The following is a 27,670-nucleotide window of genomic DNA, read 5'->3' on the forward strand; positions in this document are numbered from 1 at the left end:
AATAAATAACAAGGAAATAGTAACAATAAGGACAGTATACAGCCTCATACCAACTAAAACTATATTTAAAACTATTATTTAATCTATATTTGGTGTTATATGTGCAGCGGTGACTTCCGATCCCAGTTATTGGGATCATGTGACACCCCTATGTGGTCACGTGATATCTTTTGTTGACGTTTCTCGCTGTATTTTACATGCAATATATCCATGGGCTTATCCAGAAGCTGGTGCAATGTCATCGCCTCGCTAGCAAGCAGCAAACTCCGGAGGGTATAAACTTGCACTGGGCTGCCGGCGAATAGCTTCACTAATGCTACCGAGTATCGACAGCACTGGCGAAGCAAAGAGAGCCGAAGAGATGCTTTTGTTGTCGGTTTAAGACGATACGGAGGGACTGTTTTCACCTCGACAGGAAGAGGGACACCGCAGTTCGTGGAGTTGTTGTGCAGAAACCTTTCTTTTTGAGGTAATTGAGCGTATTTACAGTACTATTTACACTATTAAATAGTGTGAAATGTAACTGTGTCGATGAGTCAGTGCCTCAAATGTAGGAAATTGCTGTCTTTTTTCCCCCTCGGCTGCATTATTTGCATTCATCAGAGCCCTTTAAGGATTGACAAGAAGATTGACCAATCGGGAGAGCCAGAAGGCCCGGGATGGGCCAATCAGAGACGATGTCGAGGAGGTCCACGTCTTTAACTCCCTGTGCGTGGTTATTGTTTGCCAGAAAATACTAATAAGGAAATAGGTCAATGCGATAATTGAGCCCTGACTTATTATAGTCAATGAGACAAGTTCCCAGTTCCTTCACAGAAGGGTCAGTTTTATTCTGTTTTATTCGTGCTGTGCTGTGAAATAAGATTCTAATGGGACAAAAGTGTACTGTGAGACTGCGAGGACATCCTGGTTTAGGAGTTCATGTCTATCGATCGCGCTTTCTGGACTGTGTGTGTTTGTAAATGTGGTATTGCAGATGTGCGCATTCTCGTGTGTTTTGGAGCTGTCACAAATAGCTCTCTGTCTGTGATCTTATTACTCCTATAATAACCTATTGGGGAATTTCCATTGACTATTTATGTAAATGTAAATGACCTGGTTTTTTTTCTTATCACCTCTTTGCCCATGTGCCTCTGGTGTCTGAACAAATTTCTAGACTCTTATCATCTATTTTGTATTTATTATAGCTGTTCATATTTATTACCGATCACAGTTTGTGGAATTTCCTTTTAACTTCTCTTGTTTTGGTTTTCCTCATGGTTCTCAGAAATTATTAAAGATCATGCTTTTGATGATTGCTCAATTTCACTTCTCTTTTCGAATCTGCTGTTAAATAGAAACTCAGAAAGAAGTCATTACAGTTTAGTAGAAGGTAAATCTGGAATGAAAACCTGACTCGCTCTCTTTCTGTCTCCAGCTCCGACAGAAGGCAGCTTGAACTGTGTCCTATGTACCCTTCAAAATGGCCATTTTCCAACAATTTGGACTACTGCTGTGGAAAAATTATCTTCAGCAGGTGAGTTAAAAGAAGGTGTACCACTTCTAACCTGCCTCTATGTCCTTTTTAGGTGCTGATATTCTTCGCAGCACCATTGTGTATTGTCAGAAGTAGCAGTGTTTACAGAGGGGCCGCCTGGATTTACAGCACTGAATTGATAGCAATATGAAAGCTCATAAATACAGTAAACTGACTAACAGTTAGTTTCATGAACTTAAGATGTTACCCAGTGGGTTGAAACCTGTTTAAGCTCAGAAATAGACAATATGTTTGTACAGTTTCTAGACTGGTCAGCTTATTGGTGGCTATCACATGCGTTTCCTAGCCTTATATGGCTGTCTTCGGGAGAAGTCATGGTGTATATCTTTAGTTATTTCAGTTTTTTTTTTCTTTCAACATAGATCATGAGACAAAAATCATTACAGCTGGATTTTTCTATTGTGTTTATGGGAACAGCATGTGATTACATTCAAGGCCTGTCAGTTTACAGAAGACTGGAAATCATTTTTGCAATACAGAGTGCTTGATTTATACTGGCACAGGCTATTGGTACAGTTCTGTTTGTGCATTGTGCTCTGTAGCTCTTGTACACTTTTGAACATTAATACCAGTTGATGATTTCACAATCCTGCACATTTTGAGAAATGGCTTTTGCTTTCTGCTGCATAGCTTGTGTGCTCTGAGGGCTGTTTCTCCATCACCTATTTGTCTTTCACCTGCTGCTCCAGCTGTTGCCTTGATTCCGTTTCCAGAACACAGGCGCACTATATAATTTAATCTGTCTTACAAAATCTCATATATGATCATATTTGACTTTTACAATGAAATTCACAGACACAGTAGCTTAGGCCTGTTAAAGCCCACAGCAAAGCCCATACATTTCTGGTTCATCCTGTTTTTTATTTTGTGGTCATCACCCCCATGTTGATTTTGACATTATTTTCTAGTTAAGTCTTTTAAAACTTGTAAGCAAGCGAGTTGTGTAAGCAAGACAGATTTCCCACAACTATATGCAGTCATGAAACTAAGTACACACCATGATTCAGTAGTTTTTAGAACCTCTTTTAGCAGCAGTAACCCAAAGTAATCATTTTCTGTATGACTTTATCAGTCTCTCACATCATTGTGGAGAAATTCTGGTGTATTCATTACAATGTTGCTTCAGTTCATTGAGGTTTGTGGGTGTTTGTTTATGCACAGCTCTCTCAAAGAGCCTGCTACAACATTTCAGTCAGGCTGAGGTCCGGACTTTGATTGGGCCATTGCAACATATGACTTTTTTCTTTGTCAGCCGGCAGCAACCTGCCAACCAGTTTTGGCAGGTTGCTGCTCCACACCAGCAAACTGCCAAAACTGCTGTTGTTACAAAGGTGATCATACTTGCTGATGATCAGTTAATCCAGTACATTTTATTAGCAGCATCTGGCTGCTTCCTACCCATGGGAGCAGTAAGGGGACACTACAGTTCACACTGACTTTTTTGCATGACTATATTTTACTCTGTGCTTGCATTCATTCTCCTAAGTAGCAATTTGGATTTATTGCTGAAAGGGGAGGGTGTAATATTGAGATTGAGATTAATGTCCTGAAACTGTCCAATGCACTTTGTACTTCAATCACTCAGCAAGCGGAGTCTATCACGTAAATTACGTTTTATTTTAAGTGTCTGTGAAATTGTCTCATTTCACTCCATAACAGGGTAATAGGAATAAACCGATGCCCCAAACCCCATCCTGATTCAAATGATTAGTAGCTTGCATTATCATAGAGAGGTTTTTGCAGAGCGGTTGTACATGTTAATGTCACAGTATTTTTCCATTTTGGATGACCTAAGGGAGAGTTTATTTATTTCCCAAGATGTGTTGTCTTTATTAAAAATGATCAGTACTTTGTGTTTCTGTATGCACTTGATACCAGTGTTAATACTCTCCCTCACTCTGCTCCCCAGAAACGACAAATCCTTGTAACTCTGGTGGAGATCCTTCTTCCCCTGCTCTTCTCCTGCATCCTCATTGTATTGCGCCAGAAGGTGTCTTTCAAGGATTACCCAAATGCTACAATCTATGAGAGCTACTCAGTAGAAACACTACCAAAAGATTGGAAAAACTTACAGCTGACATATGTGCCCGGCAACTCCAGCGTGGTGCGTCAGGTGGCAGAGGATGTGCAAAGAAGCTTGTTCCTATCCTCAGGTGGGGAACGAATGTCGTATAACATGTAAAGATTTGTTTAAGAAGGAATTTTAATCCAAATGTAGATCTGTGAAAAGTAGGTCAGAAAATATATTCCATCTGCAGTTGATCAGTCAACAGCCAAGATTTGATTGGCACCAAAGATGATCAAAGGCATTTTTTTGTAAAAATACATCTAGATTTGAATCAGAAGGTATTCACGTGTCCGTCTTTGTGTTTAGCTCTTTCTGAATGTGATCATCCATCAGCCTGTTTGTCTCATTAAGGTATAGTTTGACATTTTGGGAAACCTTCCTGAAGATTAGATCAATACCAACTCCACTGTAAACACAAGGTTACAGAATGCAGCATGTTAGTTTGGCTTTGCGTAGAACTAAAAACAGGAAAAGAGCATGAAATCTACCCTCACCTCTCAACTAAAGCCGACTTATAAACATTAAAATGCGTCTTTCCCATAATTCCAGTCTTTATAGTGAGCCGACCTAACAGGTTTCTGCCTTTAGTATTTATTTTAGTACAGTTTCTTGTCAGATGAAGTAAAAAAACAAATGTTTGCAGGAACATTTATTGCCAGTAAAACAAACCCTTTAGCCCTGACACCATTTGTAGTTGAGGACAAACCTGGGAATACTTGTTCTTCCAGAAACAATCCTCAGAAGGGCCACACCCTGCTCACGACCAAACGGTGTCAGCTTAGAGTTTAGACAAGGAAATGAAAAGGACACACACTGTAGCTCACATGGCTGCTCCCCCGGGGACACGTCTTTTTAAAAACTCAGGCGCTAACACACATCTGCCCTGTGTGACCAGTTATTCAGATAAACATGCAGACAGCCTGACAGACAGGTGTACAAACAGGCTTTTTGCATATTTGTTTTCATTTTGACTGACAATTGGCACGACGGGCAAATGGCTGCCGTGTGAGGTGAGCGGAGAGATACACAGGTAGCCAGAGATCTGTGGAACTGCTTCCCTGAACACAGCTATTTGAGATCTAAGCTCAGCTGTTAATAAATAATTTAACTAGTCTTAGCACTCAGAGGGGAAGGTGAAGAGGGGGTGATCAAGGCTGAATCACTGATATTTTGTTTTTCCTGCTGTAATTCTACAATGTTGTGCCTAAAATGAGGGATTCTTTTAAACAGATAACACATTAATTAATAATTAGAGATAAATAATGGAATTATTTGTGACTCCGGTCATGAAATTGTTTATTTTCCAAAATATTGTGAAATGGTGTGTTACAAAACTATTTTTCCTTCCTGTCATCATTTAAGAATAATGCTTCCCTTTTTAAAATTTGCAGATAATCTACTTCTTTTAAAGCTTTAAACACATAAGTGAACAGTTTTACTCAAGACAACAATTAATAAAACCTAATCTTACTTTATCAGTTAAATCACTGTTTTTTGAAAATATGCAATTCCAACATCTTTATGTCCTCAGTGATCTGTTTTCAGGGTTATTGAGGTTGTCTCTCGTACACACTGTTTTACCTTCAGTCTCATGTTCTCACGCTCCAAGCAGACCCTCCTATAAAAAGAAGAAAGAAAATGGTTCTTTCTGCCAAGTTAAGTCTGAACATCTGGCCTTTTCACATTTCAGCATCACCATGGACACATAAACATCATATTATGCACCTGAGGAACTGAAAACGCGGTGGCTTACTGTCATTAGGGAAATACCCGTGTGTTCGTTCGTGTTAATATCCTATTGTTACAATCTGTTTGCTAGAAGCTACAGAAAGTCTTTCTAATGCTGGTAAAGTGAACTGCTCTTAGGAGTAGCAGTGGGCGATATAGCCTCAAAATTATATCTGGATATTCCAAGAAAATGTGCAATATTATTGCAAATTCGATGATTTTGACAAATTTTATTGATGCAGGCAGCAGCTTTTGTAAGTAATTAAAGGGAATTTTCCATCTTTCTTTTGCAGTGAGCATTGATGACAGACTGCCAAATTTGTAGTGTGAATCTATTGAAACAAGGTGCCAGCAGCAGCAGCCACAGGATTATGGTGTATTAGTAGTCACACAGCATTATATCCAGTGACAAATGCAAGCACAGAGTAGCCTACGAAGAGTTCTCCTGTAATTCTGGAGGAGATGCACAATATTGTCACATAATAAAACTGCAAAATATTCTCTTCCCGGGATGTTTTATCTTTGTAAACAGCTGCTTAAAGCCCTGGTTTTCAACCATGTAACCGCATCACTAATTTAAATCCACCATTTGCTCTTCCTGACATATGGACTGAAACTTGTGATGGTTGGTTGAGTCATTGGTTACTTTTGGGTTGTACACCACCAGCTGCTAGCATCATACTCGATGGTGTGTTTTTTGCCAAGTGGTGAAACACATTTGTTGTTTCCACCTTTAACTGGAACAGTTTCCTTGCATATTTTACTGGATAAATACTGTTTTCTGTTGGAGGTTGTTGAAGTAGCTTCCTTTTTAGGAAGAGGTACATGGATCGATCCGAATACTTGCAGTACTGGCCTTGTATTTACTTGTTATTGAATTGATACCAAACACTGCATGATCGCACAGCACTAGGTACTAAGTCTTCAACATAGGGTGACACATGGCTCTTGTTATCTTGTCTTGTTATTGTGAACTAGGGAACATAAACATAGCTATTGCTATTGCAACCTCAATATGACACATTTAAATCATGTAAGAAATATTGCTGGTATTATCGCAGATAATATAATATGGTGCAGTCCTATTTGGAGAAGACCTATGCTGGATATTTGTTGACTATATTTCCTGGTTTTCATTGTACAAACTGACCAATCACAGCAAGACTTTTTGGGGACTAGATAGTAGCATTTCAGAGGGTGTAAAGCGGTGCAGAGAATAAGATATAGATATGTCTATATGTCTATATATATGTCTATCTATCTATCCGTCTGTCTGTCTGTCTGTCGATCGATCGATCGTGTTTTTATGGGCCGATGGATTTTTTTTTAAAATTTTTTTTAGGAAGGGTATATATAATGAAAGGTGTTGGATTGGCCAATTGGTCATGATCGACTCTGGGCTGGACCAATTACAGCCGAGGAGGCCGGATGCACCCTCTCCCTTGTTTAGCAATCACGTGATTTTCGCGCATTGCATGCCGGGAACTCGTGGCAAAACAATCCAAGTACCGCATCAAATGCAAACATTTGCAGCACCGCAAAACGTTCATTCTCCGGTCCCAATGCCTTCTTGTTTTTTCTTTGACGCACAAAAAGGAATGTACAAAAACAAAAGGAGAATAATGCCGGTCCGTACAAAGACAGACTCGACGAAAGGACAAAGAAAAGATATGAGGAAAAAATCAAAGGAGTGAAAGGGTTAGACCCTTATGAGCACACAGAGTGGACAAAAGACATTAGCGTGCTGCCCAACTTTCACCACGCTCATATTTATAATTATACGGTTCTTGGAGTGAGTGCATGCACTCATGAAGTTTAGTAACTTCAGGTCACTGCAACAAGCCCAGGTACAGTTTACCGACGGATGGGTACAGGACCTTGAAATGCACCGTGTAGAACGAAAAGACAATCGTACGTACAGAGTTTACCAGTCTCACAAATCGTCTTCATAAATACACATTCGTTAACCGTTTATTAATATAACCTTTGAGCTCAACGGTAATTAATTAGTAGTGGAAATAATTTCTGGTAGCATTACAGAAATGTAGCAGTGACAATAATATTGTATGCTGTAATCGTACTGGACAATTAGTGATACAAAACAACTGTTTATGTTTTTGTCAATGTACCATGGTAATAACAGAAGCGAAACGCAATATTGTGTCAGGACAATTCACTATTTATGCACAATAAACACAATAAACAAAGGAGCATAGCGCAACAATTTCTGTTCAGCGCCAGACTTGCTTGTAACCTATATCACCAATTATGTTAAGAAAAATGACTATTAACTACTACAAAACTCTGACCTTTGTGGGAATGCTTGGAGCAGACTAACCTGTGAGCTGGAGTGTTCTGAGACGTTATATTTGGTATATCCAGACCATCCGTCGGCTCTTACTTCGGAAACATGGCTTAAAAAAATTCTCTTCAACAACTTAGTTGACCTGGATGACTGAGAACCTTCACAGACTTCAACGACTTAATCCGATAAAAAAAAAAAAACGATCTCTTTACCCGTCGGCTTCCCGTGGCTTTCATGCGACCGGCTATTGCAGTTAATAATACAACAGCTTCTTGTCATTTTTTGGGTTTCTTTTTATCGCTGTGTAACTGAGTTCAATTGAAAGCCTGCGTGCGCTAGTACCTCTTGCCACAAGTTCCCAGAATCCTTTGCGGTTTTAACCCTGAATGACGTCACATTTTCAATCTTTATCCTGGTGGGCCGGTCTCTAGTCAAAATGCCCGGGCCGATTTTTTTGTCCCAGTCCAGCCTTGTTTACACGGGTGCACATAAGTGGTCCGCATGTGCGCATTCGCTGTCAAAATACAAGATGCGCACCAGATAAGAAGTTGCAACGCAAGTTTGCGTCCATATAAAAAGCACTGTTTTTGTCCGCTAGAGTGGGATTTTCACGGCACATTCCGCACCACATCTCTGTGCGTTCATCATTTGTTTGAAGCCAGCTCACCTCCTGCAACCACTTTTCCGAGAATACGTGCTTCTTTTGTGGTTTCTTTTGTGGAGGAACACCAAAGTAATTGCTTAAAGGAGCTTGCTTCTTCGACATCTTTAAGAGTTCTAAACAAATGTCTGTCCTCCCAGAAAATATTATGTACGCAAACACGCGTTGCAACTTCATATATTGTGCTCGGTTTTTTTTGTTGTTTTTTTTTGGACAGCGAATGCGCACCTGCGGACCGCTTCTTCTGGGCTATATTCTCAGCAGCATATTGTAGCTGGTCAGAGCTGTTCGGGGTTCTGTTTGTACAGTTATGTTTTGTTTATGTTGCCATAGTGACGGGTGACGCCCTCTCGCGACGGTGTGTCCTTCCGGGGTCAGAGGGCGCCCTGTGTGTTGTTGTTGTTGTTGCTGTTGCTGTGCGGTTGCCGCGCTGAGCAGTTAGCTAGCGGCAGTGTTCTTCTGCAGTTGTCAATAAACGGCTGTGCTCCCTGGCTAGCTCACGGGATGCAAGACCAAACGACACCTCCGTCTCCTTTTTTCTTTTTCTTTTTTTCATTTCTGATTTTTTATTTATTTTTTTTTTGGGGGGGGGGCTTTATTGGACAACTGGAAAGAATAATGAAGGCTAAAATTTGGGCCCAAGGCGAGGAGTTCCGGAGAAAAGACGCTAACCAGAGCCAAGGAAGTCTCGCCAGCTTTCGCTGGAGCAATCTAATTATAGAGACTGGCACGCTAGCTTTAATGATGCAATGGCTGCTCACTTTAAAAAAAGTTCTCCCGTGTGTTCGTCCCTGCTCTCGTCTGTTTCAGACATGGTTTTTTGGGGATTTTTTGCTGTGCGGGACAGAAACAGCAGCTGCTCATAAGTATTCACAGTCCTGCTCGTGGATTAGCAGAGACAAAATGTGAGCGTAGATTGGACTGCACACTGCGCTGCCTCCTCCAGAACACAGCGGGCCCTTCTCATTCTCTCTGAGTGCTAACCACAGCTGTTCAACACCACTTGACTTTTCCTAACAACAATGTTCTCAGATGGCTGTGGCCACTTTTGTTCCTTCTCGCTGGAACAGTTGCTCTTCTGGTTTTCTTTAATGTCTTTGTCTCTTGGTGGTGTGTTGGATGAGAGCTCGTTGCCTTGCTGACCAAAACGGTGATGAGACTCTGTTCAGGTTGATGTTTGTTGATATCACCGTGGTTGTTATAGTGATTGCCTTGGATTTGTGGCCCCACTCATCAGTTTGAACTCTTTTTTTTTTTTTTTTTAAATGACATCAGAAACAGCAGTATGCGACATTACGTGATGGCAGAGCTTCAGTTCATCCGTCTCCTTGTCTGAGCTCGCCACATTGGTGTCAGAAGTGGGATGATGGTGGCACCCAATGTTCTGACCCGAGTGACTTTTCCCCCCGCCGGTCGTGACCGGCCGGTGCGCCAAAAGAAGGCACCTGGACATTTGCAGGACTTTGTGTGGGGTAATGGGGTCGTTGGGGACGACTGACCCCTTAGGTGGGGGCTATGTAGCGGGTCAGGGCTGTTCGGGGTTCTGTTTGTACAGTTATGTTTTGTTTATGTTGCCATAGTGACGGGTGACGCCCTCTCGCTGCGACGGTGTGTCCTTCCGGGGTCAGAGGGCGCCCTGTGTGTTGCTGTTGCTGTGCGGTTGCCGCGCTGAGCAGTTAGCTAGCGGCAGTGTTCTTCTGCAGTTGTCAATAAACGGCTGTGCTCCCTGGCTAGCTCACGGGAAGCAAGACCAAACGACACCTCTGTCTCCTCCTTGTCTGAGCTCGCCACATTGGTGTCAGAAGTGGGATGATGGTGGCACCCCATGTTCTGACCCGAGTGACTTTTCCCCCGCCGGTCGTGACCGGCCGCTGCGCCAAAAGAAGGCACCTGGACATTTGCAGGACTTTGTGTGGGGTTAGGTGGGGGCTATGTAGCGGGTCAGGGCTGTTTGGGGTTCTGTTTGTACAGTTATGCTTTGTTTATGTTGCCATAGTTACGGGTGACGCCCTCTCGCTGCGACGGTGTGTCCTTCCGGGGTCAGAGGGCGCCCTGTGTGTTGTTGTTGTTGCTGTGCGGTTGCCGCGCTGAGCAGTTAGCTAGCGGTAGTGTTCTTCTGCAGTTGTCAATAAACGGCTGTGCTCCCTGGCTAGCTCACGGGAAGCAAGACCAAAAGACACCTCCGTCTCCTCCTTGTCTGAGTTCGCCACAATATTAAACATATCAGGTCCCCATAAGGAGAGTCATGTGCTAACGGCTGTCTAAATGACTCGGGTAAAGTTTGTAGCATGCATGCTTGTTGTTTTTGTCTGCTTCCACTTGTCTTTGCACTAGGATGATGTCGGTGTAAACGTGCAGTCATATTCGTTGTGTCTGTGAAGGTTCTCAGTCATCCAGGTCATCGTAGTCAAAGGAGCTTGCAAAGAAAAGCGTCTGGACTTCTTTAAGTTGATATATATATATATATATATATATATATCCCATAGCAGCTGGATAGCGTAGTGGTTAGACTACACGCCTTTGGAACAGGACATCGCCCGGATCAACAAGGTCCGCGTCAGGTGTTGAGGAACCAGGGCACCCTGACGAAAAGTGGGCTACTGGAACAAGAAGGCATCGGTGGGAAAGAGACGAAAACAGGGCGTTGTTGGAATGCTACTACGCAAGTAACCCCGGCGGAAGGGGCTACATGAATAGGATGTGGTGGTCCCCGTGGTAATCGGAGCACTAGGTGCGGTGACTCCCAAGCTAGGCGAGTGGCTCCAGCAGATCCCGGGAACAACATCGGAGATCTCTGTCCAGAAGAGCGCAGTCCTGGGAACAGCTAAGATACTGCGCAGGACCCTCAAGCTCCCAGGCCTCTGGTAGAGGACCCGAGCTTGAAGGATAAACCGCCCGCAGGGGCGTGCTGGGTGTTTTATTTTATTTTTTATATGAGTTCAACTTGAACTCCAGAATAAACCTGAGGATTTGAAGGGCTAGTTAACCCAAATTCCTAAACCTTACAATTTTGTCAAAGACCATTAAGTGGTAAACTATCAGCACAGCTGCACTGTCATGGCTCGCACTCTCACTTCAAGTGGTAATTGACAAACCTGCTGTTCTAGTACTTTGCACTAACCAGCTAACTGTTCCAAACTCTAACCATTAACTTTAGCTACTTGTTTTGTACTGTTTAGTGTAATTTAGCCAACAAGTATGGCTATTACATGGCTAATTATTGATTCATTTTAAAAAATACTACACCTAAACTAACGCTTACTCTTTAAACTGTCTCTACTTGCTTCGAATAATCCGATTTTTCACTAATACAACTGAGCTAACCCAAAATCTTCCCATGTATCTATTTCTAATGCTGCTAGATGGGAATTACTGAGTTATACTAGTGGTAACCATTTGAGGAGCGTGAAGGATGTCAGGTGAATATGTGAACTGTGTCTTTTGGCTGATTGCCCTTCCTCTTTATCTCTGTGCAAGTGTTTATTTTATGATCATGAACCAGATTTAACCCCGAGACCTGTGTGTAATCCTGACGCTCTTTGCCAGGCGCAGAATACCTTCATGCTTGCTTGATAAGTGCAATAAAGAGTTCAGCAATAAAACCGATTTAATCAACAGTGAAACTACATAAGAAAAGGTGGTTTAGTCTTATTTATGGTGCTGTGACATCTTTTTTTGTGTTTTGAACCCCACATGTTGCTCCAATTTTTTTAAAGTGATCTGTCATCTGTGTCCCCCCCCCCCCCCCCCCAAAAAAAAGAAGCATATTCCAGTGCACACTTGTCTTCTGGGGGACTGATCGGTTCTGTGTGCATGAGATGAATACCAAAACACAATTCATCTAATGTTCTTCGTCTGTGTGTGTGTATTTGTCCCTGTTCCAGTGCGTGGTTTTGAGACAGAGGAGCAGTTTGAGAACTTTGTGAGGAATGACCCTCAATCAAGAAATGTGCTGGCTGCTGTAGTTTTTGAGCATCACTTCACGCATGATGATGAGCCCCTGCCCCAACAGGTAAAATGCAGCGTACACACTGACAGACAATTCCAGAAGATTACTTTGTTTTTACAGCGTTTTACCCGCAGTACCTGTTAAGGCACATTTATCTTCTTCCTGAAATTCATTCATTTGCCTTACCTGTTGAGAGGTGGTAGTTGAAAAGTCTGACCAAACAACCTTTAGTTTTTATAGTGAAACCTGATGGTGGAAAGATGCATTTAGAGGGTCACGCAGTCTAGCACTGTAGGAAAAGCTTCAGCTGACTCTGATGAAAAAGCCTGACAGGCTTAAAAGGCTTGAAAGCTTCACATCGCTCACTGTAAAGCCTTCAAGAGACGTACTCCTACATTTTAGGGTGAATCATTTAAGAACAAAATGTCTCTTCAGTCGTACTGGATTACGCTTCCTCTGTGCCTGTCTCCCTGTGTGTCAGCCACATCACTTCAGTACAGCTTGCCAGATTAAACCTTAAAAAAATACAGGTGACAAAAGGAAGCGTGAGACATGCACATCTCTTTAATGCTCACCTTTTACTGGCGGTTTTCTCTTTCTTTGTATAATGGGATTCACAATCAAAGCAGTGAACTGTTAGGCTAAAGGAAGGCACTCGTAGATGTCAGCTATTCTTTCATTTCTTTGCAAGAAACTACAGCTACATCCACATGTTCACGGGTATTTTGGTAAGCATCATCTGTGAGTAATAATGACATAAACGACGTTTCAGATCACTGAAAATGGAGCTTTTGAAAAAGTTAAGCCAGGGTAAACATTTTCAAAAGCTGTGTTTCTGTATTTACGTGCAGAGAAGAAAAACTGAGACTTTGACTTGCAACATTAAAAGTGTATGTTTTTATGTCTTTTTCTCATGTCAGACTGTGCCATGTCATTGTTTCTGTGCTTCTGATTGGCCAACATTTCCTCATGGTTACGGTTATATTGCCACTTTTGAGAATCGTGTGAGAGTTCTTTCTTTTTTTTGCGTTTTCATGTCAATGGAGGAACTTAGAAAAATTTCTGTTTCAAAAAATACCTTATCATGGTGATGTAGCCTAACACATTGACAGATGGGTGGATGGTAACTTGGGGACAGGCGAACAGACACACTGCACTGTAAACACACATCTGTCATAGCTTCGCCTTCGTTTTTATTTTTCTTTAATGTACAAAAGCTCTATATGCGCTTTATTTTGAAAACAAAGCACTCCTAAATTAGGATAGTTTTGACCCCTCAGTGTATATCAATAAAAACATGGTTTGAAAGCCTGGGTTTTTCCAAGGCTAGCCCCAGTAAGCTGTATAGGCAGAGATCATCCTCACTAAATTCAGATGCACACCCAGTCATTTTATTTTGGAAGCATGCCTGAAATGTGAGAGTGTAGGAGCCAAAGATGATTATGTTTAACATAGATCAGTTTCTAATATTACTTAGTTTGAGTCTGCCCCATCTAGTGGTTGAAATTGGTGTCGAGAGGACATAAAGGCAGGTGATGCTACCTGGAGTGGGGTGGCTGAAACAGGAATACACAATCTTCGACCTCACAGATCTCCTCCTCAGATATTGGCCTCTACTTGCGCTGCTTTTGATTTCAGACAATCCTTAGTTAATCTTTGTAATCCCTGTTCAAGTTTAGTTTGAAATCATGGATACTGTATGTGTTTATTACTTCAAATTAATAGCGCTTTATCTCAGTAACAGCGCTGCTCTGTGGACTTTGGATTATTTTGAATGTGAAAAGTCAGGCGTTTGCTAAGCCACTACAAGTCGTTTTCAGAAGGACATTAAATAACCAGTACAGACAGAAATCTCTCAATGGCTATATATTACTTGAAAATGGAAAAATTGTTAAGGACAAAACCACTGGAGGTGCTACAGTTGTTAAATTCACTGCACGACTTGAGTGTATTGCTTAGCGTATCACTCTACTCTTCATTAACGTCTGTTCTCTTTTTGCGCTCTGACATGCAGGTGAGCTACCACTTGCGCTTTACTTTTTCGCCACGCAACGCCCCGATCTCGGAAAAGTCTGAGCTGAACCCCAACAATGACTTAGACTGGCACACACACAGTCTATTTCCCCTTTTTCAACTGCCAGGACCAAGAGAGAAGCACTTCAAGGAAGGGGGAACACCTGGTGAGAATTCCTATTGTTTTAAAATGCTGTTTTAAAATGTTATTTTTAAATGACACCTAAAATAGTAGGTATTTATTTTTCTACTTAGAGATTATGCCTGATAAAAAGCTCTTAATTCTTCGACTTTGAGTGGAGAGACAGCCCTGCCTGATCAGGCTACATTTCCATGGCAACCATACCCCTGCACATGCTCAGCATAATCGGCGTTATCTAGTTTTTGGCAGGGCACAGTGTGCCCACCAATCACTTATGGGGCATTTTCAAGGCGTTAAGAACCCTTCAGGAGGCATGAGTTGCTGTTAATCTCATTTTCACATTTGCCCGTCAGCTGGTTTAAATAATACAGTAACAATGGAGGATGCATTTTCCAGTGTGTCCCAGCAGCCTTTTATTTCTCCTTAAAATGTTTTTGTCCTTAAAAATTGTTTGCAGCTAAAATAGAAAGAGGAGGTATACTCCAAAGCCCTTCTGACAGCATAATAAAAGTGACATGCTTTTATCATTTAGAGTCACATGAATATGGATTTCCAGCCTCCACGTGCATAATAACTTGTGATTGCAGCTTCAAGTTTGTTACTCAAGGCTGCTTGTCCATTCTCATGTCAGCTTCTAGAAGGAGGTTGGAAAGCTTTGACCTTGTGGAGCAGGTCACATTTTAAGTGGGCTTAAAATGCCCACTGAGTCATTTCATAGACGCTGATTACTGATGGTGTAATGGTGGTGTTAATATATTCTATTAAGTGCTGCTGCTTATTTTCTTATTTTAAGGTTATTACAGAGAAGGCTTTCTGGCAGTGCAGCATGCAGTGGACCGAGCCATTATGCACTCTTACAACAGAACCGCTGCCTCGCACCTGCTGCGTCCTATCAGAGTGGTCATGTCACGGTTCCCCTACCCTGCTTTTAAATATGACGTCTTCATCCTGGCTATTCAGAACCAGCTGCCCTTACTACTGGTGCTAAGCTTCACCTACACCTCCCTCAACATAGTACGAGCTGTGGTGCAGGAAAAAGAAAGGAAGCTCAAGGTATGTTTTACGAGCCTCTGTATGAGCTGGAGGAGTAATAAAATTGCCAGACTCTTTTAACCTGTGCTTTTTTTTGTGCATTCTAGGAGTACATGAGGATGATGGGTCTCAGCAACTGGCTCCATTGGAGCGCTTGGTTCCTCATGTTTTTACTCTTCCTCTCCATTTCGGTGTTTTTTGTTACTCTGCTCCTCTGTATCCAGGTGAGCCAGTGTTAAAAAACTGTCTTTGCTTACTGCACATTCCCGCCTGTGATGCCTTTAGCATAGCAAAAGAAACCATGGTACACATACCAGACTAAAGGTAAGAAGTGTAACGTATATAAACGCCGAAAGTGTCAGCTTCAGGTGATGATGAGCTTGTCCTGATGTTTCTAAACAAAACAAAATAAATAAATGGAAGAAATGGAGATTCTGAGTTCATCCAGTTCTCAAGAGATGCCAGGAATTTCATGGTTTGATCCAGGAGTTGTATCACAGCCACTTTCATGCATATTTCAGCATGTCAGTGGGGCAGTTTGAGGTCTTGTTGGCAGAGTTGTAACCACATCTGAGAAATTAGTAAAATAATGTCTGACCTGGAGGAGCATCTGGGTGTCTGAGGTAAAAAAGCATTATTTTACTATTTGTATATTGAGTGCTGCTTTGCATTTTGAGCTATGAGCATGGCAAAGAGAAATGGCAAACAATTCACAAAAATGAAAAGGCAGCCCACATTTTCATGCACTGAGCTGATTCTTTAAAGGGGATCAAACTCATTTTAGTTAACAGGCTCATACATCCCAATTAAATCTCAAGTGGGCTTTTCCACTAAAGCCAATACAGAATAACCTATAAAAACATTTATAAGTTGAAAGGCTGCAAAAGGCTGTAAAAGTGACACAGCTGATCTATGCTTACACAGGACACATTGCTTCCTGGTAGAAAATGCAGTAAAAAGCCCATAAATGATGCCCTCCAGCCCAAAAAGCTGTGAAGCAGCTATTAGGCTGGATGGGACCCTTTGGCTGGCCTATGTTTGACACCCTCGGTTTAAAGATTATAAATGTTGTGATTACTCAGACCCAATCTCGTATTTTAGGTGAGCCCCAACGGAGCGGTGCTGACCAGCAGTGACCCCACGCTGGTCTTCGTCTTCCTGCTCGTCTTCACCGTGGCCACTATCAATTTCAGCTTTATGATCAGTGCCTTCTTCTCACGAGGTGTGTGTTTCTGTCACTCCACTCATTTCTAAATGATAATATAATAATAATAATGTCTCTTTTTGACTGCTGCTGTCTTGCTTTGTAATGTATGTGCGAGAAAGAACTTTTCACTTCATTTCCTGAAATGCACGGTGTGTCTCTGAGACCAAAGTTTCTGCTTTGTTCCTTTAACTTTGTCTGCAGAATGCACACAGCAGTAAAAAAGAAAGCTATGTTTTATTTGTTGATTTGCACAGAATAATTGGATTTCTTTAGCGGTTGAGTATAGCACTTAATATTTAATGGTTTTTAGTTTGTTTTTGCCGTTTCTTGGTGATCAGAAGTGTTGTGTTCCCTTTTAAAAAAGAGCAAGTCACTTTCAGTTCTTTCCATCTTCAGTCGAGTGAAATTCAAGCTCGCCTGCTTGGCCTGGACAACCTCCCCAATAAAGGAAACTATTTAAATCTCTCCTTTCCCATGATCCCTTTCCTTTGCTCTCTTCCTCATTCAAAGCTCCTCATTCAGACTAGCAGCCTCTTCTTTCAGCTTTCTACAGCGAAGTATCTTGAGCTCCAAATGCTTCTCTGCTTCAGTGTCTTGCAGTATTTTCAAAGAGCACTTATTTGCTTGTTTTTACTTTGATTTTTTTAAAATTTCCACTTGCTCTCATAAGAAACATGAACTCTATGACGGTAATGCCTAGGCTTTTAATTGAAGGAAACACCTTAAAAACCTCCATTTAGTTGTTTACACTGATGTTTTGACTTCTCTCACATTCAGATGTACTGCGTCTCTGCTCTGAGTAATGAATATGATGTGCTTAGTCACCTGCCCTGACAGTTTTCATTTGGTGCTTGAACATGAAAAGGTGCCCTGCCTTTTCTCTCTGAACAATGCTCTAATTGTAACATTTGACAACCTTATTAAAATCATTAAAACTAATCTCATTGAACTAAAAAAACCCCAAAATAAAAATAACTCTGTCATGTTGTTTTCCTTCTGACCCTAGACAATGAAATCATTATATATTGAACCCCAGCTGGGTTCAAGGGTTTTGGTTCTAAGTGTTGACTTGGAGGCGGTAGAGGAAGAAGGGGGAGACGAGGCTTTTGCAGAAAATTGGCAAGAAAAAAAAGGATCCTTGAGTGACCTACACGGCAATTTTTATAAACAAAACAACAACAAAGATGGGCTGTTTTTCTGCCCTCGCTGTCTTTGTACGCGCAGCCGTGTGCACATACCCAGTGATGTGGTTTTTAAGAATAGATGATGGTACTTTGTAAATGCATGTTCCAAGCAGGCTCAAAATGTCACATTGTCTGTAACAAGTGGTTTTTGATGAGGTCTGTCAGGCTGTCTACAAATGGAAGCGCATTACTCTGCTTTCTTCCCCATTTTGCTCATCTCTCTTTTGTCCTATTTAATGCTTTCTTGTAGCTGCACTCAGGCTCGTCTGCCTATCAGAGAAATGGGTTTCTCAGCAAATGTAGTTCTTCTCTCAGTTATTTTCTCCGTCAGCTCTTGTCTACGTGTCTGTTTGAGTTTATCAGGTAGCATTTTGCAGTGTACCTCTTGGGTAACTCATGAGTGGACTGCATAGCTGACTGTTTTTATATATTTATTTAAAAAAAGGCCCCTGCACGGTATGTACCACCGGCAGATAGAGGAGGTGGCTGATATCCAGAAATCCTACCAGTGGCTGGACAAAGCTGGACTGAAAGACAGCACAGAGGCACTAATCATGGCAGCACAAGAACAAGCTCTGAGCACAAGATCCATAGAGGCTGGGGTCTATCACACCAGGCAAGACCCCAGGTGCAGGCTGTGTAAAGATGCCCCAGAGACAATCCAGCACATAACAGCAGGGTGCAAGATGCTAGCAGGCAAGGCATACATGGAACGCCATAACCAAGTGGCCGGCATAGTGTACAGGAACATCTGTGCCGAGTACAACCTGGAAGTCCCGAGGTCAAAATGGGAGATGCCCCCAAGGGTGGTGGAGAATGACCGAGCTAAGATCCTGTGGGACTTCCAGATACAGACGGACAAAATGGTGGTGGCTAACCAACCGGACATAGTGGTGGTAGACAAACAGAAGAAGACGGCCGTAGTGATCGATGTAGCGGTTCCGAATGACAGCAATATCAGGAAGAAGGAACACGAGAAGCTGGAGAAATACCAAGGGCTCAGAGAAGAGCTCGAGAGGATGTGGAGGGTGAAGGTAACGGTGGTCCCCGTGGTAATCGGAGCACTAGGTGCGGTGACTCCCAAGCTAGGCGAGTGGCTCCAGCAGATCCCGGGAACAACATCGGAGATCTCTGTCCAGAAGAGCGCAGTCCTGGGAACAGCTAAGATACTGCGCAGGACCCTCAAGCTCCCAGGCCTCTGGTAGAGGACCCGAGCTTGAAGGATAAACCGCCCGCAGGGGCGTGCTGGGTGTATTATTTTTTTTTAATATTTTGTAAGATGACTGTTGAGTCTGTTTCTTTCTCTTCTGTGTGTTCTTAGCCAATGTGGCGGCAGCAGCGGGGGGCTTCATCTATTTTCTCAGCTATTTGCCTTATTTGTTCCTGTGGCCGCGCTACGACTTACTGAGCCATTCCCAGAAAGTGTCAGCTTGCCTTATCTCCAATGTGGCCATGGCCATGGGCGCACAGCTTATAGGAATGTTTGAAGGCAAAGGTGAGACTTTGATGCGGCAATGTGGCATTCCCAAAATTTGTGATTATTTGTGCACAGCTTTGAAAACATGGAATTTTAATATTAATATAGGTTAATTTTGCCCGTGCCTTGCTCCTCAGGTACAGGAATCCAGTGGTCAAACCTGTTTGACGCTGTTACGGTGGACGATGATTTCTCCATGGCTCAGGTTCTGTGCTTGCTGCTTTTCGATGCTGTGCTGTACGGGATGGTGGCCTGGTACATGGAGGCGGTGTTTCCTGGAGAGTATGGCGTGCCTTTACCATCGTACTTCTTTTTACTGGTATGTTTTAAAAAGGCGTTACTGATGATGTGACAGTAAACGATGAATAGATGAGGGGATATAAGCATGAATGGCTATTTGCGAGCCAAAATTATGAAACTTTTCTGTCTCTCCTTTATTGGCAGCATTAATACCAAGTAGTATTTCAAACTTGAAAGAAACACTGCAACAAATGTAGTCCAATGCAAACACGATGCCGATCATTTTGTTTTTGCAAGTTCAGCGTAATTTGTCTCATTTATTACATTTCACGCTGTGCTCATTAACACATTCACCTTAGTACTTCCCTGGCTATGAGCTCTGCCAAGTTAAACGGGTATTTTCATGCTACCAAAGTCTGCAGGTGGGTGGCGTTAGGCAGCACTAGGGAGTGTCAGTGGTAATTGTTGAGATCTGTTATATCCAAGAGCTTTTCTCTGATAAAATGAAGCTGCTCTCAGTGAAAGTGGTTGTCACATACGGGGGCAGAAGAGTTTCCAAAATAGAGGTCTCAGCATGTCGACCAGAGGAAGCCTTGGGTTCAGCTAGTTAGAATAACAGGAAATGTCTGAGTATCTAGAGCCAAAACAAATAAGGTTTATCTATATAACAACTATGAGCGATCACGAAATGGCGTGCCTTTATAGACATGCGCGCCTACACAAAAATAAACTCCTGCTAACCTTTTTCTCAGTTGTCAGGAATTTAAGGGACTGCCAGAAGGGTGTGGATTAGATGTTGACGCACTTTCCTCCATGTCCATTGTGTGAGTGGGTGTCAGATGGTGTTTCTGCTCCGTAAAAAGGGGAGGTTTGACTCCGGTCTTTAGGAAGTGAATCAGGAGGTGGTTTGGCTGGGAAACAATCTCTTCATGCAGAGTGTACATGAACAATAATAATGTTGGCTCGATCTCTCTTTCTTGTGATTAAGTGAATGATTGTGTTCCTCTTCCTTCCTTATGTCAGTGGATGATTACCTGATTCAGTGATAAGTCAGAACACACTGTGTGTGTGTGTGTGTAATATACGGTGCTATATTACACACACACACCGTGTGGTTAATATAGGATGCTATATTTGATGTTCTCCTAGTAAAATTATACTGTTAGATATACTGGAAATGAATAGTGAAAATTTGGGGTAAAAGTTTTGGAAGAAATGCTGGTTTACTCCCCTTGTCTTCCCTGACTGTCTTCCTCTGCAGCCTTCATACTGGTGCAGCACCCCTCGCATGGCTTTGGTAAATGAGAAGGAAGAAGAAGAGGATGCTGAAAAGGCCATGAAAGGAGAGTTTATAGAAGAAGAACCTGCTGGACTCGTGTCTGGGATAAAGATTAAACACCTCGCTAAGGTGAGCAGCAAAACACTATGATCCAGAGAGTAATCATGACCACTTTAGCGTACGCTGCAGATGCCCCAGTGGAAAAGAAAGGCCACTAATAACTCCACCGTAGTACTCAGTGTTACTACTAAAAGGTAAATGGACAAAAAGGTTACGCTTCATGCATTCCATTTCTGCTCATGTCACGCGTTTTAACAGGAATTCAAAGTGGGCAACAAGACACGTCAGGCCGTACGAGACCTTACAGTGAACATGTTCGAAGGACAGATCACAGTCCTGCTAGGACACAATGGTGCTGGGAAGACCACAACATTGTCTATGCTAACAGGTTAGACGCCTAAATGCACATGTAAACAAGCAATAAATACACGCACACACATTAAACATGCCCCCTAAATAAAAAATTTAACTACCTTCCTTCATGTTTCAGGCCTGTTTCCTCCCACCAGCGGCAGGGCTTATATCAGTGGTTACGACATCTGTCAGGACATGGCTCTGATCCGACGCAGCCTGGGACTTTGTCCCCAGCACGATGTATTGTTTGATAACCTTACAGTACAAGAGCACCTGCTGTTCTATGCACAGGTATTTACACACTTATGCACTTTTATGTAAAAATACATCTCTATGTACTACACATCCACTATAGCTTAATGTTTCCACTTGCTGTTATACACATTATAGTACGAGGTGTTCACACTGATTCCATTAAAGTGAGTTTAATTGGTTTTGTTTATTAAAAACATTAAAAGCAGCACAAAGCATGTTTTTATTGTACTTTTATTACCTTTTTTTTTTTTTTTGTCTTTTTCCTCACACAAAAACTTTGTATGAGTTGAGTAGCAAGTGAACTTCTCCATTTTCTGCACTTTCCTGCTGTCTCCCAGCCTCTCAGTTTGTATTAACGTAAATTAGCTGCAGAAAAAACAGATGACAACCTGATCCATTTGTTGTCTACTTTATATCCAGCTGAAAGGCTACTCCAAAGACAAGATTCCAGATGAGGTGGACCGGATAATCCGTATCTTAAACCTCGAGGATAAGCGACATGCTCGTTCCAAGACCCTCTCTGGTGGCATGAAGAGAAAACTTTCTATTGGGATTGCTCTCATTGGAGACTCCAAGGTCTGGAATTAAAAAAACAACAACAACCAAAGAACATTAGAGTCATTTGAGTAAAATGTGTAAGTATGGGCGGACTACTGCAAACCTTCTTTTCCTTTCTGCCCATCTGCAGGTTGTCATGTTAGATGAGCCCACATCAGGTATGGATCCATCAGCACGACGTGGCACCTGGGACCTTCTGCAAGGGGAGAAACGCAGCCGCACCATCCTGCTCACCACACACTTTATGGACGAGGCTGACCTGCTCGGTGATCGAATTGCCATCATGGCAGGAGGAGAGCTGCAGTGCTGCGGCTCACCACTCTTTCTCAAGAATAAATATGGTTAGTGAAAGCATACTGTACTCTCAGATGGATTCTTGAAAGGCAGTTTTTCTTTCCTAGACTAGCGGTGGTATTACAAAAGCATGCATTGAAATTTTGCTGTTTTGTTTCAACAGAAATACTGCACGTGGACCAACTCACATGCAGTTTAACTATTCTTGGGACTGATTCTGTAAATGTCTTATGTAATATTTTTAACCAGGTGCTGGATACCACATGGTGATCGTCAAGGATGCTCTTTGTAACGTGTCCGAGATCACCCGCCTTGTTCACATGTATGTTCCCAATGCCACTCTGGAGAGCAGCGCTGGAGCTGAGCTCTCTTATATTCTTCCCAAAGAAAGCACCAGCAGGTGAGCATTGATCATACGCACAAAAACACAGCGTGCGGACTGACCTCTTTGTAAGAAAGACAACAGGCTAGAAGTCACACCGGGTGAAATGAACAACTACTATTAGACTGAAAAAACTGAAAGACTCGGGGTTAGACATACAGGGACATTGGAGTTATTTCATTCAAGTATACAAAGAAAAACAGCAACTGAATAATAAAATAGTCATATAATAAAAGATGTAATAAACTGTAGTATTTTAACACATTATGCGCAATAAAATGTAGTTATTTAGGAAATTGTTCTGCTCTCACATGTCTTTTTATTGCAGACGATTATGTATGTATGGGGAAGGAAAAGAACAAAGAAAAAATGGAGTGAGGGAAAAGCATGGAAATATTACTTTGAACTGTTAGAAATGGGTCAACAGATTATACAATACCACAAATTGAATCAGTGAATGTATTTAATAACTCAAGCCAGCTTTTCATTAAAAATGTAACTCATTTTCACTTGACTACTGGTGACATGATTATATTAAATAAAGGTAGCAGCAATTTTGGCTCTGTGTTTTGTTTTGTTTTTTTAATTTTATAATCAAACTCTTTGTTGCTTTCTATCAGGTTTGAATTGCTGTTTGCTGAGCTGGAGATGAACAGAGAGGAGCTGGGCATCGCCAGCTATGGCGCTTCAGTAACTACTATGGAAGAGGTTTTCCTCAGGTAGGAAATATAGGACAAGTGACAGTTTTTCTCTCCCTTAAAGTCATTTTTCTCTCGGGTATCACAGAAAATTAGTCTCTGATCTGTAAAAATACCATTTTTGTAAAATTAAAAGCTTTAAAATGACGGATCACAAAGGCAATAAAATATTTTCTGGGGAGAATTTTAGTGAAGATGGGGATAAAACTGGTTCAGAGCGTACTTAAGTAGTAGGTTTAATTAAGTTCAACTGACTCTGATCACATGGGGGACATTATGTTTGCTATCAAATGTTTGCTCTAAAGTCTATGAAGATTCAGTGAATTTTGGAGAAGGAAGTGGTTTTCTTCCGGACGTTTTCAACAGTAGGAGTTGAGCCTGCACAGAAAAAATGAATGCTATCAGAACCTCCTTCCACAACACACTGCTCCTTCCCTGTCATCAGCTTCCAATGTAATCTAAAACAGAGTATGCTGTTGCAAAAATGGGTTAAAGGACACTATGGATCGAAGCGTGACAATGATATTTCTCTATATAGTGTCGTCATCAGTCAGGTATCACTTGGAGCCAAACGGTGTGCAGACCTTTCCTCCTTCTTTTACGTAACGTAAGATAGTGTTACATTCACAAGCAGTAGTGTAAGACTAAATGTCTTCTAGTATATAAAACAGTATGGACGTGATAGAAAAGGTTATAGTTGCTTCTAGTCGTAGGTATAGGGTGTTCAGTGCCTGAATCTTTTACGCTTTACTGAAAATCGTTTTTGGAATTTGTGGAACTTTAGACGCCACCTTTGATAGAAATAAAATATAAAAAAATTTGCTTGCAAACTCAACTCTTCCTGATCCACTGCAGTCCCAGCCGCCTTATTCAGTTATTTTTTTCTTCCCCTTGGATTTAATATGCGTATCTGTGGCAACGATCACAAGACCGCATCCACTGCGGAAGGCTTACGCTGTGCTACTTCAGCTGGCACGAGTTTAACATTTGTATTTGCTGCTGTTCAGGCCTCATTATTTATGATTCATACTGAGAATCCAGCAGCGTGTTCTGGCCATTGACACGTTCCACCAAAGAAAAGCTGCTGTTGGAGCGTTTGGTCGTTTAGCTTCTTTTGTTCATTCATATTTTACAGCCGAGTGTAATAACTCCATTACACAATGCTGCCAATTAATTATTATCAAACTATAATTATTCACAACAAATAAATCACCTTTTAATAGTGTTTTCCTGAGATTTTGTTGCTAATTTGTTATTGAGTTGGTGTTGAGTTGAAAAGCTTTAAAATGTAACTTCTGTGTTTTTTCTTTTTTTTTCTTACTTGTGAAAGTACATTTCACAGATAAGTGGCATATTAAGAATATAAAACTAAACTGCACGCTCACAAAGGCACTCTGTGAGCCTCTCATTGATTATTGAATTATAAATAGGCCCAGAAATATTTTTTCCCTGCTGTCTTCACCGCACTGTGCTGAAATGAATTAAAATGTTACAGATTGAATAGATTCTTCTCTCCTCATACATGTTTCTATCATAAACAGTTGATATTTAATGTTAAACTATCTAAACTATCTAAATTTTATTTTTATTTTTTGTGTCAGCTATAAAACCAATGGTGTTTTGTTTTGTTTTTTCTTTGTTTTTTTTTTTCAGTGGATAAAATGAGATTTATTTGTGTTTCCAGAGTTGGAAAGCTGGTGGACTCTAGTTTGGATATCCAGGCGATCCAGCTGCCAGCCCTGCAGTACCAACATGAGAGACGCTCTCATGACTGGACCATGGATGATGCCAGCAGCATCAGCGGCTTGACTGATGTCACTGACTTCACAGACAGCGGCACACTCATCTCAGAAGACTGCTCCAACATTAAGCTGAACACCGGGGTAAGACAGAGGAATAAAAGCGATGCTCAGCGTCTTTTTAGCGAATTTGCTCTGTTGATTGAAGCTCCCATTTTCTCCTGTAACAGGTCAGACTACACCTGCAGCAGTTCTATGCCATGTTCCTAAAGAGGGCGCTGTACAGCTGGAGAAACTGGAAGGTGATGGTGGCTCAGTTCCTGGTCCCTCTTGTCTTCACTGTTGTGGCTTTATTTGTGGCACGCACCCTTCCCAGTCATAATGATGCTCCGAAACTGAGTCTGGGACTCAGTCGCTATGGTCCCACCAGGGTTCCCGTTTCTCTGCAGTCTGGGGCAGGACCCCTGGCTTCTGCCTGGGCAAGCGTATACGGTTCCCAGCTCTCTGCCCAGCTTGGCGAACTTACCAATGCTACTGGTAAGCGTAACGAGGAGGACAAATGCTTGGTGTTGCTGCTCACTTTTGGTATTTACTGATCGTAAGCCTTCGTTCTCCCTGTAGACTTCAACGATTACATCCTAACTCAGGCGGACGAAGAAGGAGGCAGCTTTAACGAGCACTGCGTGGTGGGCGCTGTTTTTCGAGGTAGCAGCAACCACTTTGCAGAAGCTACAGCCTACTTTAACAACGAGGGCTACCACACACCTGCCACAGCACTCATGATGGTGGACAATGCCCTGTTCAAACTTCTAGCAGGGCCGAATGCTTCCATCCAGGCAGGCAATTATCCCATGCCACGCAACCTGTCTGAGAGTGCTCAGAACCAGCTCTCAGAGTGAGTAGAGAAAGGATAGGGTAGTATTTGCTAGCAGTGGGAATCAGCAGATATCCCATGATGCGATATTATCACAATACTTCCTTTAGGATTCAATATTATTGTGATTTCTAATATTTTGTTAATCCGAAGCATCACAATAACACATATTGCGATTTTTCACATTTTTTTTTCAACTGCAGATTAAGATAAAAAAAGTTCAACTTTTGACGATATCTGAAGTCAGTCTTCCATCAGTGTTTGATTTGGTCATTACATGCACTCTGTTTCTATTAATACAGCAATTAACTGTCATAAATTGTTGAAAATCACATATCTGTTGCTGTATACATAGACAGGAATTCCCATTTAACTATTATAGTTGTGCTTCAGCAAGTCTAACGAGTCGAGTCCCCTCGAGTTGTGCTTATTGACAAAGATGGCAACACGCTGGCAATCTGTTTGCAGATTTAGAACGATTATTCGCAACACTTCGACAATCTCCCTGAGAGTGAACGCAGTCAGTCCAAGTCAGACTGCAGTAATTTTGCCTCCTGCCACAGGCGACCTGTACAATCACGAGTGAACAGCTAAAGGCAACCATTTAGTCGCCACAATTTGCAATCGATCACAAAATGTGAAAAACAAAAAACTATATAATCACCACGCAGCCACCATTTTTCTTCTTTTTTTGGAGATGCAAGGAGGTTGTTTTCCTATTTTGACTTGTGGGACTGAGCCGTTAGCTGGCTCTGAATTAGGACGTAGTGTTGGCTGGTTTTTCAGTTGAGCCAGTTTAATGTTTCCTCTGCTCTGGATGTTGGTGCATGAGATGAACCTTGTTGTTCATAGTATTTTAATTTGATTTTTTTAATTAAAAATTTTCAATTCTATGCTGGATCAGTTGAGACTGAGCCTAGTATTTGCTCAGTCTCAAAAACTTCAAACATTCAGACTAATTAATAGAAGTTAGTTTAAGAGCACAGTTCCAAGCAACTTAAAAATCACAGAAATTAGACAGATAGAAGTTAGATTTTCTCAATTTAGTCATTTTTGTATGTGATGCGTACACCTAGGGCTTTCCTTGAATCAGAATTTTAGATTTTTCTAAAAACAACAACAAAAAAAACAATCAGCACATGTGTACTCCTGTTCAAATGAAGCTCTTTCCTTTCACGCAAAGAAGGTGTGAGTGAGTAAACAGCTGAAACCAATTCACAGCACTTCCCAGTATGAAGTAACTAACATCTCTCCTCTCCAGCTTCAAACAGTTTTCTCGTGTTTGATGTTGCAGGATGGTTGCTCTACAATATTTTTAATTTCACTGTCACGAGGCTCAAACATTCAAAGTGTTGCTGTGTTTTTTCTCTAGTCGAGCTCATTAATACCCTTTACTGTTTGGAAAATAACCCTGCAGTGATGAGGGTGAGCCAAAGTGACACATCATTGTTACATGAAGCAGATTTGCTTCCTTTCTTTTAGGGTGACTAAACCCATGTGTAGCTGAAAACCTTGGGTGTTTTTTTCACTGTGGACTTAGAAAAAATGATCTCTCCACTGCTTGTCCACCTACAGCAAATGAGGCAGACACAGACAGTGGAACATTTTGCTGCTGGGTATCATCCCTAAAGTGT

At 41.7% G+C, this 27,670-nt stretch overlaps 1 protein-coding gene across 1 annotated transcript in view; it reads left to right on the plus strand.

The window, feature by feature from the left end:
- The first annotated feature begins 187 nt into the window (after positions 1-187).
- abca3b (ATP-binding cassette, sub-family A (ABC1), member 3b) overlaps positions 188-27,670 on the plus strand; it is a 36,567-nt gene continuing 9,084 nt past the window's right edge. Inside the window, exons 1-20 of the mRNA XM_086289283.1 lie at positions 188-469; positions 1,418-1,516; positions 3,447-3,690; positions 12,184-12,311; positions 14,263-14,428; positions 15,197-15,456; positions 15,543-15,659; positions 16,537-16,657; positions 19,148-19,321; positions 19,441-19,622; positions 20,805-20,951; positions 21,141-21,270; positions 21,373-21,527; positions 21,912-22,067; positions 22,180-22,390; positions 22,593-22,743; positions 23,346-23,444; positions 25,108-25,306; positions 25,393-25,699; positions 25,784-26,057. Coding sequence (XP_086145409.1) covers positions 1,463-1,516; positions 3,447-3,690; positions 12,184-12,311; positions 14,263-14,428; positions 15,197-15,456; positions 15,543-15,659; positions 16,537-16,657; positions 19,148-19,321; positions 19,441-19,622; positions 20,805-20,951; positions 21,141-21,270; positions 21,373-21,527; positions 21,912-22,067; positions 22,180-22,390; positions 22,593-22,743; positions 23,346-23,444; positions 25,108-25,306; positions 25,393-25,699; positions 25,784-26,057 — 3,275 coding nt within the window. The 5' untranslated portion in view covers positions 188-469; positions 1,418-1,462. The remainder of the gene's footprint in view (positions 470-1,417; positions 1,517-3,446; positions 3,691-12,183; positions 12,312-14,262; positions 14,429-15,196; positions 15,457-15,542; positions 15,660-16,536; positions 16,658-19,147; positions 19,322-19,440; positions 19,623-20,804; positions 20,952-21,140; positions 21,271-21,372; positions 21,528-21,911; positions 22,068-22,179; positions 22,391-22,592; positions 22,744-23,345; positions 23,445-25,107; positions 25,307-25,392; positions 25,700-25,783; positions 26,058-27,670) is intronic.

The sequence above is a fragment of the Aulonocara sp. 'chitande type north' Nkhata Bay genome, linkage group LG4 (assembly GCF_057382095.1).
Source record: "Aulonocara sp. 'chitande type north' Nkhata Bay isolate Kocher_YH1m ecotype deep benthic linkage group LG4, A_spYH_male_GT1.1, whole genome shotgun sequence".
Classification (NCBI taxonomy): Eukaryota; Metazoa; Chordata; class Actinopteri; order Cichliformes; family Cichlidae; genus Aulonocara; species Aulonocara sp. 'chitande type north' Nkhata Bay.